General features: G+C 45.3%; 1 protein-coding gene across 1 annotated transcript in view; it reads right to left on the minus strand.

Moving 5' to 3' along the window:
• NHLRC2 (NHL repeat containing 2) overlaps positions 1-18,753 on the minus strand; it is a 47,078-nt gene that overhangs the window by 15,373 nt on the left and 12,952 nt on the right. Inside the window, exons 4-5 of the mRNA XM_040437718.1 lie at positions 4,529-4,650; positions 4,040-4,169 (exon numbers count right to left, since the gene is read on the minus strand). Coding sequence (XP_040293652.1) covers positions 4,040-4,169; positions 4,529-4,650 — 252 coding nt within the window. The remainder of the gene's footprint in view (positions 1-4,039; positions 4,170-4,528; positions 4,651-18,753) is intronic.

Here is an 18,753-nt window from a genome sequence, read left to right on the forward strand (position 1 = left end):
GCATGCTGAACAAGGCGCCAGCGCAGGAACAGTACAGATCAGGAAGATTACCCCTACTGTAGCGACTCCGCGCTAAACTAAAGCGAGCAGTACAAATAATGGATAATGGAGAGGCGACCCCGCACTATACTACAGCGAGCAGTACAAATAATGTACAGGTGACCCCGCACTATACTACAGCGAGCAGTACAAATAATGGAGGGGCGACCCCACACTAAACTAAAGCAAGCAGTACAAATAATGTACAGATGACCCCGCACTATACTACAGCGAGCAGTACAAATAATGTACAGGTGACCCCGCACTATACTACAGCGAGCAGTACAAATAATGGAGAGGCGACCCCGCACTATACTACAGCGAGCAGTACAAATAATGTAGAGGTGACCCCGCACTAAACTACAGCGAGCAGAACAAATAATGTACAGATGACCCCGCACTATACTACAGCGAGCAGTACAAATAATGGAGAGGTGACCCCGCACTAAACTACAGCGAGCAGTACAAATAATGTACAGATGACCCCGCACTATACTACAGCGAGCAGTACAAATAATGGAGAGGCGACCCCGCACTATACTACAGCAAGCAGTACAAATAATGTAGAGGCGACTCCGCACTAAACTACAGCGAGCACAACAAATAATGTACAGATGACCCCGCACTATACTACAGCGAGCAGTACAAATAATGTAGAGGCGACTCCGCACTAAACTACAGCGAGCAGTACAAATAATGTACAGATGACCCCGCACTATACTACAGCAAGCAGTACAAATAATGTACAGATGACCCCGCACTATACTACAGCGAGCAGTACAAATAATGGAGAGGCGACCCCGCACTAAACTACAGCGAGCAGAACAAATAATGTACAGATGACCCCGCACTATACTACAGCGAGCAGTACAAATAATGGAGAGGCGACCCCGCACTATACTACAGCGAGCAGTACAAATAATGGAGAGGCGACCCCGCACTAAACTACAGCGAGCAGAACAAATAATGTACAGATGACCCCGCACTATACTACAGCGAGCAGTACAAATAATGGAGAGGTGACCCCGCACTAAACTACAGCGAGCAGTACAAATAATGGAGGGGCGACCCCACACTAAACTAAAGCAAGCAGTACAAATAATGTACAGATGACCCCGCACTATACTACAGCGAGCAGTACAAATAATGTACAGGTGACCCCGCACTATACTACAGCGAGCAGTACAAATAATGGAGAGGCGACCCCGCACTAAACTACAGCGAGCAGAACAAATAATGTACAGATGACCCCGCACTATACTACAGCGAGCAGTACAAATAATGGAGAGGTGACCCCGCACTAAACTACAGCGAGCAGTACAAATAATGTACAGATGACCCCGCACTATACTACAGCGAGCAGTACAAATAATGGAGAGGCGACCCCGCACTATACTACAGCAAGCAGTACAAATAATGTAGAGGCGACTCCGCACTAAACTACAGCGAGCACAACAAATAATGTACAGATGACCCCGCACTATACTACAGCGAGCAGTACAAATAATGTAGAGGCGACTCCGCACTAAACTACAGCGAGCAGTACAAATAATGTACAGATGACCCCGCACTATACTACAGCAAGCAGTACAAATAATGTACAGATGACCCCGCACTATACTACAGCGAGCAGTACAAATAATGGAGAGGCGACCCCGCACTAAACTACAGCGAGCAGAACAAATAATGTACAGATGACCCCGCACTATACTACAGCGAGCAGTACAAATAATGGAGAGGCGACCCCGCACTATACTACAGCGAGCAGTACAAATAATGGAGAGGCGACCCCGCACTAAACTACAGCGAGCAGAACAAATAATGTACAGATGACCCCGCACTATACTACAGCGAGCAGTACAAATAATGGAGAGGTGACCCCGCACTAAACTACAGCGAGCAGTACAAATAATGTACAGATGACCCCGCACTATACTACAGCGAGCAGTACAAATAATGGAGAGGCGACCCCGCACTATACTACAGCAAGCAGTACAAATAATGTAGAGGCGACTCCGCACTAAACTACAGCGAGCACAACAAATAATGTACAGATGACCCCGCACTATACTACAGCGAGCAGTACAAATAATGTAGAGGCGACTCCGCACTAAACTACAGCGAGCAGTACAAATAATGTACAGATGACCCCGCACTATACTACAGCAAGCAGTACAAATAATGGAGAGGTGACCCCGCACTAAACTACAGCGAGCACAACAAATAATGTACAGATGACCCCGCACTATACTACAGCGAGCAGTACAAATAATGTAGAGGCGACTCCGCACTATACTACAGCGAGCAGTACAAATAATGTACAGATGACCCCGCACTATACGACAGCGAGCAGTACAAATAATGGAGAGGCGACCCCGCACTATACTACAGCGAGCAGTACAAATAATGTAGAGGCGACTCCGCACTAAACTACAGCGAGCAGTACAAATAATGTACAGATGACCCCGCACTAAACTACAGCGAGCAGTACAAATAATGTAGAGGTGACCCCGCACTATACGACAGCGAGCAGTACAAATAATGGAGAGGCGACTCCGCACTAAACTACAGCGAGCAGTACAAATAATGTACAGATGACCCCGCACTATACGACAGCGAGCAGTACAAATAATGGAGAGGCGACCCCACGCTAAACTAAAGCAAGCAGTACAAATAATGTAGAGGGGACTCCGCATGAGCGCCACCTGTGTGGAGGTAACATCCTGAATGTGTACGATGCTGCTTCCCAAAGGCGCCGATGGCAGGAAAAACAGAAGTATGAGCTGTAGCATATTTTTTTTGCCAGTTTTGGAGGGGGGGGGGGGAGACCTCAGAAATGATGCAGACACTATAGATAGGCGCTGGTATTAATCACGGTAGTAGGACTAGATTCTTGATGAGCAGCAGGCTAATAGCAGCATATTCAGCGCCATCGTGTGGTGCTGTGGAGAGGAAACGACCTGAGTAATAAAATAAAACAAGCATTATCCTGCACACAGCAGTTATCTGGACACGGCACCGTTCATCCTGCACACAGCAGTTATCTGGACACGGCATCGTTCATCCTGCACGCAGCAGCTATCTGGACACGGCACCGTTCATCCTGCACACAGCAGCTATCTGGACACGGCACCGTTCATCCTGCACACAGCAGTTATCTGGACACGGCACCGTTCATCCTGCACACAGCAGCTATCTGGACACAGCACCATTCATCCTGCACCCAGCAGTTATCTGGACACGGCACCGTTCATCCTGCACCCAGCAGTTATCTGGACACGGCACCGTTCATCCTGCACACAGCAGCTATCTGGACACAGCACCGTTCATCCTGCACACAGCAGCTATCTGGACACGGCACCGTTCATCCTACACACAGCAGCTATCTGGACACGGCACCGTTCATCCTGCACACAGCAGTTATCTGGACACAGCACCATTAATCCTGCACGCAGCAGCTATCTGGACACGGCACTGTTTATCCTGCACACAGCAGCTATCTGGACACAGCACCGTTCACCCTGCACACAGCAGCTATCTGGACACGGCACCGTTCATCCTGCACACAGCAGCTATCTGGACACAGCACCGTTCACCCTGCACACAGCAGCTATCTGGACAAGGCACCGTTCATCCTGCACCCAGCAGCTATCTGGACACGGCACCGTTCATCCTGCACACGGCACCGTTCATCCTGCACACAGCAGTTATCTGGACACGGCACCGTTCATCCTGCACACAGCAGCTATCTGGACACGGCACCGTTCATCCTGCACGCAGCAGCTATCTGGACACGGCACCGTTCATCCTGCACGCAGCAGCTATCTGGACACGGCACCGTTCATCCTGCACGCAGCAGCTATTTGGACACGGCACTGTTTATCCTGCAGGCAGCAGCTATCTGGACACGGCACTGTTTATCCTGCAGGCAGCAGTCATCTGGACGCAGAACTGTTCATCCTGAGATCAGCTTCAGTCAGTGGAGCAAAGAAAGACGCACCTGAAGCACCAAATGCAACATCCCAAGGCGAGCTGATTGGCTGCTTTTCTCCTAGAGCTCCGCCCTCCTTGTCAACACCTTGACTGCCGGTCCCAGCCACGGTGCTCACTGTCAGTGCGTCGAGATCAATCTGGAACCAGAGAAAACAAAATCACTGAGTAACCTGCTGAACGGCGGTACTATACCAGATGCCAGAAATGAGGGACACCGCATAGTGATGTACTGTCAGGAGATAAGCGGCAGGTAGAGGTGTCTAAAGGGAGGGCAGGGGGCACAGATGCATGGAGAGGGGACAAGAGGAGAGAAAGGGGTGCAGAGATGCCTAAAAGAGGGGAGCATAGGCATCAAGGGGGGGGGGGGGAGAAGAGGTGCCTCCACACGGAAATAAACATGCACACTCGGCCGAGCCCACATAGTGATGAGAAGCAGCAGTTGGCTCAGAGTTTTCTCATCTCCTGTATGGCCAATGAGAACCCATGGGGACTGTACCTTCCTGATGAGATGGTTCTCTGTATCCGCCACGTAGATGTTCCTGTCCTGGACGGCCACGCCTTGAGGGGAATTAAACAGGCATTCTGAGAAGCCGCCATCCCTCCAGCCGCTGTCAGGACCTGCGCACAAAACAACCAGTCACATTAAAGAAGGCTTCTCCAACTGTGCAGCAGCCTCCCAAGAATAGGATTCAGGACAGTGCTATAGTCACCGCACTTTATATGGCTCTGTCCCAGCAGGAAGACATTGTCCTGTGCAAATCAGAGATTAAGGAGGCAGAAACACTGCAGGTTGTATATACACTGACCTCAATAATAACACAGTATACAGCAAGCTCCTGAGCTCCCTCTAGTGGTGGCTGTAAATATCTGTATGTAGTAATCTTCTGAGCTCCCTCTAGTGATGGCTGTATATATCTGTATGCAGTAATCTCCTGAGCTCCCTCTAGTGGTGGCTGTATATATCTGTATGTAGCAATCTCCTGAGCTCCTCTAGTGGTGGCTGTATATATCTGTATGCAGTAATCTCCTGAGCTCCCTCTAGTGGTGGCTGTATATATCTGTATGCAGTAATCTCCTGAGCTCCCTCTAGAGGTGACTGTATATATCTGTATGTAGTAATCTCCTGAGCTCCCTCTAGTGGTAGCTGTATATATCTGTATGCTGTAATCTCCTGAGCTCCCTCTAGTGGTGGCTGCATATATCTGTATGCAGTAAGCTCCTGAGCTCCCCCTAGTGATGGCTCTATATATCTGTATGTAGTAATCTCCTGAGCTCCTCTAGTGGTGGCTGCATATATCTGTATGCAGTAAGCTCCTGAGCTCCCCCTAGTGATGGCTCTATATATCTGTATGTAGTAATCTCCTGAGCTCCTCTAGTGGTGGCTGTATATATCTGTATGCAGTAATCTCCTGAGCTCCCTCTAGTGATGGCGGTATATATCTGTATGTAGTAATCTCCTGAGCTCCCTCTAGTGGTGGATGTATATATCTGTATGTAGTAATCTCCTGAGCTCCCTCTAGTGGTGGCTGTATATATCTGTATGTAGTAATCTCCTGAGCTCCCTCTAGTGGTGGCTATATATATGTATGCAGTAATCTCCTGAGCTCCCTCTAGTGGTGGCTATATATATGTATGCAGTAATCTCCTGAGCTCCCTCTAGTGGTGGCGGTATATATCTGTATGTAGTAATCTCCTGAGCTCCCTCTAGTGGTGGCTGTATATATCTGTATGTAGTAATCTCCTGAGCTCCCTCTAGTGGTGGCTGTACATATCTGTATGCAGTAATCTCCTGAGCTCCCCCTAGTGATGGCTCTATATATCTGTATGCAGTAATCTCCTGAGCTCCCTCTAGTGATGGCGGTATATATCTGTATGTAGTAATCTCCTGAGCTCCCTCTAGTGGTGGATGTATATATCTGTATGTAGTAATCTCCTGAGCTCCCTCTAGTGGTGGCTGTAAATACCTGTATGCAGTAATCTCCTGAGCTCCCTCTAGTGGTGGCTATATATATGTATGCAGTAATCTCCTGAGCTCCCTCTAGTGGTGGCTGTATATATCTGTATGTAGTAATCTCCTGAGCTCCCTCTAGTGGTGGCTGTATGTAGTAATCTCCTGAGCTCATTCTAATGGTGGCTGTATATATCTATAGTACTCTCCCAAGCTCCCTCTAGTTGTGGCTGTATATATACAGTACAGACCAAAAGTTTGGACACACCTTCTCATTCAAAGAGTTTTCTTTATTTTCATGACTATGAAAATTGTAGATTCACACTGAAGGCATCAAAACTATGAATTAACACATGTGGAATTATATACATAACAAACAAGTGTGAAACAACTGAAAATATGTCATATTCTAGGTTCTTCAAAGTAGCCACCTTTTGCTTTGATTACTGCTTTGCACACTCTTGGCATTCTCTTGATGAGCTTCAAGAGGTAGTCCCCTGAAATGGTCTTCCAACAGTCTTGAAGGAGTTCCCAGAGATGCTTAGCACTTGTTGGCCCTTTTGCCTTCACTCTGCGGTCCAGCTCACCCCAAACCATCTCGATTGGGTTCAAGTCCGGTGACTGTGGAGGCCGGGTCATCTGGCGCAGCACCCCATCACTCTCCTTCATGGTCAAATAGCCCTTACTTTCAAAGTTTTCCCAATTTTTCGGCTGACTGACTGACCTTCATTTCTTAAAGTAATGATGGCCACTCGTTTTTCTTTACCTAGCTGCTTTTTTCTTGCCATAATACTAATTCTAACAGTCTATTCAGTAGGACTATCAGCTGTGTATCCACCTGACTTCTCCTCAAAGCAACTGATGGTCCCAACCCCATTTATAAGGCAAGAATTCCCACTTATTAAACCTGACAGGGCACACCTGTGAAGTGAAGACCATTTCAGGGGACTACCTCTTGAAGCTCATCAAGAGAATGCCAAGAGTGTGCAAAGCAGTAATCAAAGCAAAAGGTGGCTACTTTGAAGAACCTAGAATATGACATATTTTCAGTTGTTTCACACTTGTTTGTTATGTATATAATTCCACATGTGTTAATTCATAGTTTTGATGCCTTCAGTGTGAATCTACAATTTTCATAGTCATGAAAATAAAGAAAACTCTTTGAATGAGAAGGTGTGTCCAAACTTTTGGTCTGTACTGTATATCTGTATGTAGTAATCTCCTGAGCTCCCTCTAGTGGTGACTGTATATATCTGTATGTGGTAATCTCCTGAGCTCTCTCTATTCCTAAATATAATGCCTTTTATAAATCCTCTAGTTTTTTTATAAAATTTTAAAATCCAATTGCATTGTTTATAGTCGCTGCCCATGGATACGGCCACCGATCGCCGGCCGCACCGCTTACCCTGGTGATCCAGTGGCCGGCCTGTATTACATGTCGTGAGTGCGCACGTCGGGCAGCCGCGCATGTGCAGATCAACTTTACTTCGTGCCGCGGCTACAAACAAACAAAGGAATATACTTCTGCGCATGCGCCCGAAAAATTTCGGTGGGGGAAGAGAAGAGTATATATCTGTATGCAGTAATCTCCTGAGCTCTCTCTATTGGTGACTGTATACATCTGTATGTAATAATCTCCTGCGCTCCCTCTAGTGGTGGCTGTATATATCTGTATGTAGTATTCTACTGAGCTCCCTCTAGTGGTGGCCTTATACATCTGTATGTAGTAATCTCCTGAGCTCCCTCTAGTGGTGGCTGTATATATCTGTATGTAGTAATCTCCTGAGCTCCCTCTAGTGGTGGCTGTATATATCTGTATGCAGTAATCTCCTGAGCTCCCTCTAGTGGTGGCTGTATATATCTGTATGCAGTAATCTCCTGAGCTCCCTTTAGTGGTGGCTGTATATATCTGTATGTAGTAATCTCCTGAGCTCCCTCTAGTGGTGGCTGTATATATCTGTATGCAGTAATCTCCTGAGCTCCCTCTAGTTGTGGCTGTATATATATCTCTATGCAGTAATCTCCTGAGCTCTCTCTAGTGATGGCTGTATATATATCTGTATGTAGTAATCTCCTGAGCTCCCTCTAGTGGTGGCTGTATATATCTGTATGTAGTAATCTCCTGAGCTCCCTCTAGTGGTGGCTGTATATATCTGTATGTAGTAATCTCCTGAGCTCCCTCTAGTGGTGGCTGTATATATCTGTATGTAGTAATCTCCTGAGCTCCCTCTAGTGGTGGCTGTATATATCTGTATGTAGTAATCTCCTGAGCTCCCTCTAGTGATGGCTGTATATATCTGTTTAAGATTATAAGTGGATATTTACTTAAACCATTCATGCAATAGGACGTAACATTACTAGTGATGAGCGGCATAGGCAATATTCGAATTCGCGATATTTGGAGAATTCGTGATTTCCAGACATTATTTTCTTGAATGCGAAAATCGGCAATCTATCTAATATATAAAGCTGAGTGTATGTATGTGTGTGTGTGTGTATGTATGTCCGCTAAAGGAATCCACACAGTCGTGTTTACAATCATAAGATTTGGCACACAGGTACATCAGATGTCCGGGAAGGTTTTAGACCGGGTCTCAGCTCTCTGGGATGTACAGTTCCTGAGATATTTCTAAAAAAATGCATTAGCCAATAGAAGCTTGGTCACATGACCATTATCAGCCGATAGAAGCTCGCAGGTCCTTCAGTCTCCACCTACACAGTTTTACTCCAGGTTTCCATAACAACCCAGCTATTTATCTTCACTGCTGTAGGACAGCTTTAAAGGGAATCTGTCACCAGGATAAATTGCTATTGCAGTAAAGCCGTGGCCTAATAGCACTTAGTACCTTATTTCCAGATGTGCCTTTGTTCCAGCAATAGATGTCTTTATCCTCTGAAAATCCAGTTTATTTGGTATGCAAATGAGCCAGTAAGGTGCCCAGAGGGGCGTCACTCTTGCAGGAAGGAGCCCAGACACGACCCCTGTCACAATGTGTCCACCCTCAAAAGACTTAAAACCCCTCCCCCAGGTCCCACTAAGGCACGCCCCTGATCTGGTTAGGCCATGCCCCCTCCCACTCCTGAGCCGACAGGGATTAAAAAAATAAAGGTAAAAATCAACTTCTGTCAGCTGCAGGGGTGGGAGGGAGGGTGACTTTCTCCCTGCAGCTTAGGGTGCTTTCACACTAGCGTTTTACTTTTCCGGCATAGAGTTCCGTCCTAGGGGCTCTATACCGGAAAAGAACTGATCAGGATTATCCGCATGCATTCTGAATGGAGAGCGATCCGTTCAGGATGCATCAGGACGTCTTCAGTTCAGTCTTTTTGACTGTCCAGGACGAAGATAATACCGCATGCTGCGGTTTTATCTCCGGCCAAAAAAACTGAAGACTTGCCTGAATTTTTTCCATAGGAATGTATTAGTGCCGAATCCGGCATCCAAAATACCGGAATGCCAGACCCATCCTTCCGTTCTGCGCATGTGCAGACCGAAAAAGATGTGAAAAAAAATAAATGCCGGATCTGTTTTTCCGGAAAGTCTGATCCGGTATTGCAATGCATTTTTCTGACTGATCAGAATCCTGGAAGTTGCCGGATCACTCTGCCGCTAGTGTGAAAGTAGCCTAACACTCAGACAGCACAGTGCTGCTGTCTTAGAGTGAGCTGTTCAAAAGGACACGCCCCCGATCCAGTAAAGGCCACTGTTAAGGGGGCGGGCCCCTGTGGAGGTCACTGTCAAGGGGGTGGTATGCTGTGAAAGTCACTGTTAAAGGGGATGTCACGGTGGGGAGTGGGGGAAACCCCCCACCGTACAATGTCAGGGATAAATAGGATGCCACCAGGCCAGAAACCACAGATAAGGGAGCAGGTCACCTCCTTAAGCATCCCTGATCCTCGCCCTAACTCCTCACCGTATGAGCGGACCTGGAGGGTAGGACGGCTCATACCCAGGATACCTCGGACCCTGAGTCACCCTGATAATCCCTCACATAGGAGCAGGGGAGAGACGACCCGTTCTTCCAAGACACGGAAGAACAGGAGTCTCAACCTACCTAGTAGCAAGAAGAGGAAGCCAAGTTGTACGGCAGGTAAGTATCCAGTGGCAGGGATAACCACTGAACCAAAAACCCAGGAAGGCTTGGTCACTTACCTGCCGCAGCTGCTGGACAGTACAACAGAAAACCACACCAAGGTAAACTGGAACCCATACAAACGTACTGCAATCCAAACACCAAACAGATACTGAAACACAGGAACCAGCACTCCAGCAACAGCTCACAGACTTGACTTTTGATTCACCCCTCCGGGAAACCATGAGACCCCCCCTTCCGAAGGCCACAACAGACAAACAGGGGAACATCTAGCATCCATGCCGAACAGAATACACCAAACACGGAACAACTAGACGCACAACAACCCCAAAACATATACCCACACCAAACATAACAACAGGTAAGGTAGGGTAACATGGAGGATAGAATGGGAAGACATTGCTGTCCCACCAGGTGGCCCTCACGCTAACTCCAACACACACCAAGGCTGGAGTACAACTGACTCCTGACCTTAAAGGGGTATTCTCATCTTGGTCATCATGTTGTATTCGATCCCCCCCCGAGCCTTTTCCTAAATATAATGCCTTTTATAAATCCTCTAGTTTTTTTATAAAATTTTAAAATCCAATTGCATTGTTTATAGTCGCTGCCCATGGATACGGCCACCGATCGCCGGCCGCACCGCTTACCCTGGTGATCCAGTGGCCGGCCTGTATTACATGTCGTGAGTGCGCACGTCGGGCAGCCGCGCATGTGCAGATCAACTTTACTTCGTGCCGCGGCTACAAACAAACAAAGGAATATACTTCTGCGCATGCGCCCGAAAAATTTCGGTGGAGGAAGAGAAGAGTCTGACGTCGTTGGAAGAGCCAGCGGATGATGTGCGTAAGTATTATTTGTAAATGCCTCACCAATTGCACCATAAAGTGATAATATTATCAATCAATCAAGAGCATCATCAATGGGGGAATACTTTATATTTATTATTGAACAATATGGGCACATATCTGGCAATAAATACTGTGAGGGGGAACATATCTGGCAATAAATATTGTGAGGGGGCACATATCTGGCAATAAATACTGTGAGGGGGCACATATCTGGCAATAAATACAATGGGGGGGCTGTTTGAGGCTGATGGGGGGGCTGATGGATGTAGCAGATCTGAATATGCTGCTGTTCAGCCATAGTTCTAGTGGGGAAGGGAATAGACAGATGTAGCAAAGCTGTATATGTTGCGAGTCAACATCAATGCTGGTGGAAGAGAGAAACAGATGTAGCAGAGCTGTATATGCGGCTGTTCTGACACAGTGCTGGTTGAAGAGATAGACAGATGTAGCAGAGCTGTATATGTTGCGTGTCAGCATCATGCTGGTGGAAGAGAGAAACAGATGTAGCAGAGCTGTATATGAAGCTTTTCAGACACAGTGCTAGTGGGGTAGTAGAATAAAGATGTAGCAGGGCTGTATAGGAAGCCATTCAGCCAAAGTGATGTTAGGGGACTGGAGAAGACACATGTAGCTGAGCTGTATACGCATCTATAAAGATACATACAGCTGTAATGGAAACAAATCTGCATCAGTGCTGGTGGGTGGGGGATGGTCAAGCTTTTGAGCTAATGTATAATATGGAATTATAGTTTTTGATGCACAGAATGGGTTTGTAAAAGATCAGACAGAGATTTTGTGTGTAAAACTGCAGAACAGCCAGGTGTTACTGTGCACTGAGCTCACTTCACATGGCTCTCTGATTCCCCAGCAGGGGGAGGGGCCTCACAGACACTGCAGGCTGCCAGACTGATGACTCATACTCTTCACATGAACTAGCACAGGACTGAGCTCTCAGTGTGATGTCATAAGGAGGTGTGGCCGGCCTTCACTCTAGCTGCCTAAGCCAGCCCAGCCTTAGCTGCAGAAAACCAGGAAGTGAACAGCAGAGTGACTGCAGGTGAGGGTAAAGTAGCAAGATGGGAATACCCCTTTAAGCCACAGGTATAAGAAGCACCTAGTGACCACACCCAGCAAGGTAGTTAACCCCTCCAGCACCAAACAGGGGAGGAACCAGGAGAAGGGGAGAAAGGCACATACAAGCCAACATAAATGTGCTGCCCCTGGCAACCGGCATGCACGGCCATGTGTCACGCGCACAACACCGAGGCCGTGACCGGGGAAGGCTGCTGTAAAGGTCAAAGTTAAGGGGGTGGGCTGCTGTGAATTTCCAATTTTAAAGGGGTTGTCCGGGATTGGGAAGATTGGTGTGTGTGGACAACAGTGCCCTAAATTTTACACCTTTTTATGCACTTTTGCCATTGAGAAAATCCCAGCTGGAAGTGCTGTTTTTCTTACAGTCATTGACGTACAGGGTCCCTTTCTACCGCCCAGCAGTGAGCCCGGTGACGTCACCGGCACTGATGGGCCAGTAAAGCGGTGTTAAGGGGTGGGGGGCTGTGGAGGTCACTGTTAAGGGGGCGGGGGGGCAGTAGATGTCACTGTTATAGTGGATAGTGTTGATATCTTTTAATGACGCACACAAACGTTAAATGAATAGATTAAATATACCCGAGCGAAGTCGGGTCCTTCAGCTAGTGTATTATATTCGCAATAAAAATGCGCGATTAAAATATTCCCGATCAACACTAAGGGGTAGGCAACTTTCATATTGTTGGTTGCTAGGGATGTTGCTAAGCGCCGATATTCGCAATAAATGTGCGATTATAATATTCGCGACCAACGCTATTCGCGAATACAAATATATAGCACTATATTCTAAATATTTGCAAGTTCTCGAAGCGATTTGAATATTCGCACTCAACACCAAACATTACGTTTTTAACCACCTCAGCTCCCCTAGCTTAAACACCCTTAACCCTTTCAGGACCAAGCCATTTTTCACCTTAAGGACCAGGCTATTTTTTGCAAATCTGACCAGTGTCAGTTTATGTGTGAATAACTTTAAAACGCTTTTACTTATCCAGGCCGTTCTGAGATTGTTTTTTCGTCACATATTGTACTTCATGACACTGGTAAAATGGAGTCAAAAAATTTCATATTTTTTTATAAAAAAATACCAAATTTACCAAAAATTTGGAAAAATTTGAAAATTTCCAAGTTTCAATTTCTCTACTTCTATAATACATAGTAATACCTCCAAAAATAGTTATTACTTTACATTCCCCATATGTCTACTTCATGTTGGGATAATTTTGGGAATGATATTTTATTTTTTGGGGACGTTACAAGGCTTAGAAGTTTAGAAGCATTTTTCAGAGAATTTCCAAAACCCATTTTTTAAGGACCAGTTCAGGTCTGAAGTCACTTTGTGAGGCTTACATAATTGAAACCACCCAAAAAAAGACCCCATTTTGGAAACTACACCCCTCAAGGTTATTCAAAACTGATTTTTACAAACTTTGTTAACCATTTATGTGTTCCACAAGAGTCATTTGCAAATGGAGATGAAATTTCTGAATTTCAATTTTTTTGCAAATTTACAATTTTAATCCATTTTTTCCAGTAACAAAGCAAGGGTTAACAGCCAAACAAAACTCATTATTTATGGCCCTGATTCTGTAGTTTACAGAAACACCCCATATGTGGTCGTAAACTGCTGTACGGGCACACGGCAGGGCACAGAAGGAAAAGAATGCCATACGGTTTTTGGAAGGCAGATTTTGCAGGACTGTTTTTTTACACCATGTCCCATTTGAAGCCCCCCTGATGCACCCCTAGAGTAGAAACTCCATAAAAGTGACCCCATCTAAGAAACTACACCCCTCAAGGTATTCAAAACTGATTTTACAAACGTTGTTAACCCTCTAGGTGTTCCACAAGAATTAATGGAAAATAGAGATTCAATTTCAAAATTTCACTTTTTTGGCAGATTTTCCATTTTTTTTTTTCCAGTAACAAAGCAAGGGTTAACAGCCAAACAAAACTCATTATTTATGGCCCTGATTCTGTAGTTTACAGAAACACCTCATATGTGGTCGTAAACTGCTGTACGGGCACACGGCAGGGCGCAGAAGGAAAGGAACACCATATGGTTTCTGGAAGGCAGATTTTGCTGGATTGTTTTTAGACACCATGTCCCATTTAAAGCCCCCTGATGCACCCCTAGGTTAGAAACTCCAAAAAAGTGGCCCCATTTTGGAAACTACGGGATAAGGTGGCAGTTTTGTTGGTACTATTTTAGGGTACATATGATTTTTGGTTGCTCTATATTACACTTTTTGTGAGGCAAAGTAACAAAAAATAGAAATTCTGAAATTTCATTTCCATTTGCCATTAACTCTTGTGGAACACTTAAAGGGTTAACAAAGTTTGTAAAATCAGTTTTGAATACCTTGAGGGGTGTAGTTTCCAAAATGGGGTCATTTTTTGGAGTTTATACTCTAGGGGTGCATCGGGGGGCTTCAAATGGGACATGGTGTCAAAAAACCAGTCCAGCAAAAACTGCCTTCCAAAAACCATATGGTGTTCCTTTCCTTCTGCTCCCTGCCCTGTGCCCGTACAGCAGTTTACGACCACATATGGGGCATTTCTATAAACTAAAGAATCAGGGCAATAAATATTGAGTTTTGTTTGGCTGTTAACCCTTGCTTTGTTATGGGAAAAAAAGAATTAAAATGGAAAATTTGCCAAAAAATAGCTGTTTTGGCACTGTTTTTATTTTTTATTATTTACAACGTTCATCTGACAGGTTAGATCATGTGCTATTTTTATAGAGCAGGTTCTTACGGACGTGACGATACCCAATATGTATACTTTTTTATTTATTTAGGTTTTACACAATATCATTTTTGACACAAAAAAAAAAAACGTGTTTTAGTGTCTCCATAGTCTGAGAGCCATAGTTTTTTCAGTTTTTTGGCGATTGTCTCAGGTTGGGTATCATTTTTGCGGGATGAGATGACGGTTAGATTGGTACTATTTTGGGGTGCATATGACTTTTTGATCGCTTGCTATTACACTTTTTGTGATGTAAGGTAACAAAAAAATAGCTTTTTTGACACCTTTTTTTTTTTTTTTTTACAGTGTTCACCTGAGGGGTTAGGTCATGTGGTATTTTTATAGATCAGGTTCTTACGGACATGGCAATACCTAATATGTCTACCTTTTTATAATTTATCAGGGTTTTACACAATAATATCATTTTTGAAACAAAAAAAAATCATGTTTTAGTGTCTCCATAGTCTGAGACCCATAGTTTTTTTATTTTTTGGGCCATTGTCTCATGTAAGGGCTCATTTTTTGCGGGATGAGGTGACGGTATGATTGGTACTTTTTTGGCGTACATGCAAATTTTTTGATCACTTTTATTACCTTTTTTGGGAAGTAAGGTGGGCAAAATTTCAATTTCCTCATAGTTTTTATTTTTTTATTTTTATGGCGTTTACCGTGCGGGGAAAGTAACATGACCGTTTTATAGATCAGGTCGTTACGGACGCGGCGATACCTAATATGTGTAGTGTATTTTTTATTTTTTATTTTATTCAGTGATAAATGTGTTTTTTTGAAACTTAACTTTTTTCACTTTTTTTTTCACCCAGACCCACTTGGTTCTTGAAGATCCAGTGGGTCTGATGTCTGTATAATACAGTACAGTACAATATATATTGTACTGTACTGTATTTTACACTTGTCTGAACAGATCTATGCCTTTTAGCACAGATCTGTTCAGCACCATGGACAGCAGGACGCCTGAGAGGCGTCTTGTTGCCATGGGAACCTTCCCCGTCTGCTCAGTACTGGTCAGAACTGCGCAGACGGGGAAGTGTAAGCACAGGGCTGAGGGGGGCTCTCTGGGGGCTCTCTCCCATCGGGGGGCTGCGCTGTTAACCTTTTCCATACAGCGGTCCGTACGGGCCGCTGTATGGAAAGGGTTAAACGGCTGACATCGCATCGCAGATGTCAGCCGTTTATACCAGGGTGCCAGCAATGTGCTGGCACCCTGGTATACCCACTAGACGCCAACGATCATTCAAGGGGAGGCGGGCGGGGGATCGCGATCCCGCCTGCCGCACCGCCCGCCTCCCGCACCTCCCGCGACACCCCCCGCCCACATATCATCATGCAGGGGTGCAGGGGGGGGTGAAAAATCTTTATTTTGGACATACTAAAGTTTCTGATCCCCGCTGTCAGGGACCGCGGGGATCAGAAACTGCAGAAAGCGCTACAAACCGCAGGTCTGAATTGACCTGCGGTTTGCAGCGATCGCCGATAGGGGGGGGGGTCACAGGACCCCCCTCGGGATTGACCTAAGGTGCCCGGCTGTGTGTGACAGCCGGGATCTCAGCGCTGTCACCATGTCTGCAGACATGGTGACAGTTAAATGCCATGACGTGTATACTCATCATGGCGCGCTAAGTAGCAGTGCTCCATGACAAGTATACTCATCATAGGTCGGGAATATTTTCACACTTTCTCCTTCTCTGATCGCTTCCCTGACAGGAATTGGGGCGATCAGAGAAGGAGAAGCAAATAGTCCCTCCCTAACCCCCCCTTACCTGCCCCGATGCGCTGCGATTGGTCCATTACTGCAGAGGGACCAATCACAGCAATCGCGGGCGGGTCAGAGCTCCTATACAGTTCCTGCCGGCTTCTCTGGTTGCCTAGCAACCCCAGCACGCCGGCTTCACTGAAGCTTCAGCGCTTCGCTCCCTGCGCTGACACAGAAAGCCGATCACGTACATGCACGTGGGGATGCGGTGAGGCACCACATTCCCCCACGTACATGTACGTGATGTTGCGTGAAGGGGTTAAAAACCAGGCCACTTTTTACACTTCTGACCTACATTACTTTCACCATTTATTGCTCGGTCATGCAACTTACCACCCAAATGAATTTTACCTCCTTTTCTTCTCACTAATAGAGCTTTCATTTGGTGGTATTTCATTGCTGCTGACATTTTTACTTTTTTTGTTATTAATCGAAATGTAACAATTTTTTGGCCAAAAAATGACATTTTTCACTTTCAGTTGTAAAATTTTGCAAAAAAAACAACATCCATATATACATTTTTCTCTAAATTTATTGTTCTACATGTCTGATAAAAAAATGTTTGGGTAAAAAAAAAAAATGGTTTGGGTAAAAGTTATAGCGTTTACAAACTATGGTACAAAAATGTGAATTTCCGCTTTTTGAAGCAGCTCTGACTTTCTGAGCACCTGTCATGTTTCCTGAGGTTCTACAATGGCCAGACAGTACAAACACCCCACAAATGACCATATTTCGGAAAGTAGACACCCTAAGGTATTCGCTGATGGGCATAGTGAGTTCATAGAAGTTTTTATTTTTTGTCACAAGTTAGCGGAAAATCATGATTTTTATTTTTTTCTTTTCTTACAAAGTCTCATATTCCACTAACTTGTGACAAAAAATAAAAACTTCCATGAACTCACTATGCCCCATCAGCGAATACCTTGGGGTGTCTTCTTTCCAAAATGGGGTCACTTGTGGGGTAGTTATACTGCCCTGGCATTTTCCAGGGGCCCTAATGTGTGGTAAGTAGGTAAATGACCTGTGAAATCCTAAAGGTGCTCTTTGGAATGTGGGCCCCTTTGCCCACCTAGGCTGCAAAAAAGTGTCACACATGTGGTATTGCCGTACTCAGGAGAAGTTGGGCAATGTGTTATGGGGTGTCATTTTACATATACCCATGCTGGGTGAGAGAAATATCTTGGCAAAAGACAACTTTTCCCATTTTTTTATACAAAGTTGGCATTTGACCAAGATATTTCTCTCACCCAGCATGGTTATATGTAAAATGACACCCCAAAACACATTGCCCAACTTCTCCTGAGTACGGCGATACCAGATGTGTGACACTTTTTTGCAGCCTAGATGCGCAAAGGGGCCCACATTCCTTTTAGGAGGGCATTTTTAGACATTTGGATCCCAGACTTCTCCTCACGCTTTGGGGCCCCTAAAATGCCAGGGCAGTATAAATACCCCACATGTGACCCCATTTTGGAAAGAAGACACCCCAAGGTATTCAATGAGGGGCATGGCGAGTTCATAGAAATTTTTTTTTTTTGGCACAAGTTAGCGGAAATTGATTATTTATTTATTTATTTTTCTCACAAAGTCTCCCTTTCCGCTAACTTGGGACAAAAATTTCAATCTTTCATGGACTCAATATGCCCCTCAGTGAATAGCTTGGGGTGTCTTCTTTCCGAAATGGGGTCACATGTGGGGTATTTATACTGCCCTGGCATTCTAGGGGCCCTAAAGCGTGAGAAGAAGTCTGGAATATAAATGTCTAAAAAATTTTACGCATTTGGATTCCGTGAGGGGTATGGTGAGTTCATGTGAGATTTATTTTTTTGACACAAGTTAGTGGAATATGAGACTTTGTAAGAAAAAATAATATAATTCCGCTAACTTGGGCCAAAAAAAATGTCTGAATGGAGCCTTACAGGGGGTGATCAATGACAGGGGGGTGATCAGGGAGTCTATATGGGGTGATCACCCCCCTGTCATTGATCACCCCCCTATAAGGCTCCATTCAGATGTCCGTATGTGTTTTGCGGATCCGATCCATGTATCAGTGGAGCCGTAAAAATCATGCGGACGTCTGAATGGAGCCTTACAAGGGGGTGATCAATGACAGGGGGGGTGATCAATGACAGGGGGGTGATCAGGGAGTCTATATGGGGTGATCAGGGGTTCATAAGGGGTTAATAAGTGACAGGGGGGGTGTAGTGTAGTGTAGTGGTGTTT

This window comes from Bufo bufo, chromosome 6 (genome assembly GCF_905171765.1).
Source record: "Bufo bufo chromosome 6, aBufBuf1.1, whole genome shotgun sequence".
NCBI classification, from domain to species: Eukaryota; Metazoa; Chordata; class Amphibia; order Anura; family Bufonidae; genus Bufo; species Bufo bufo.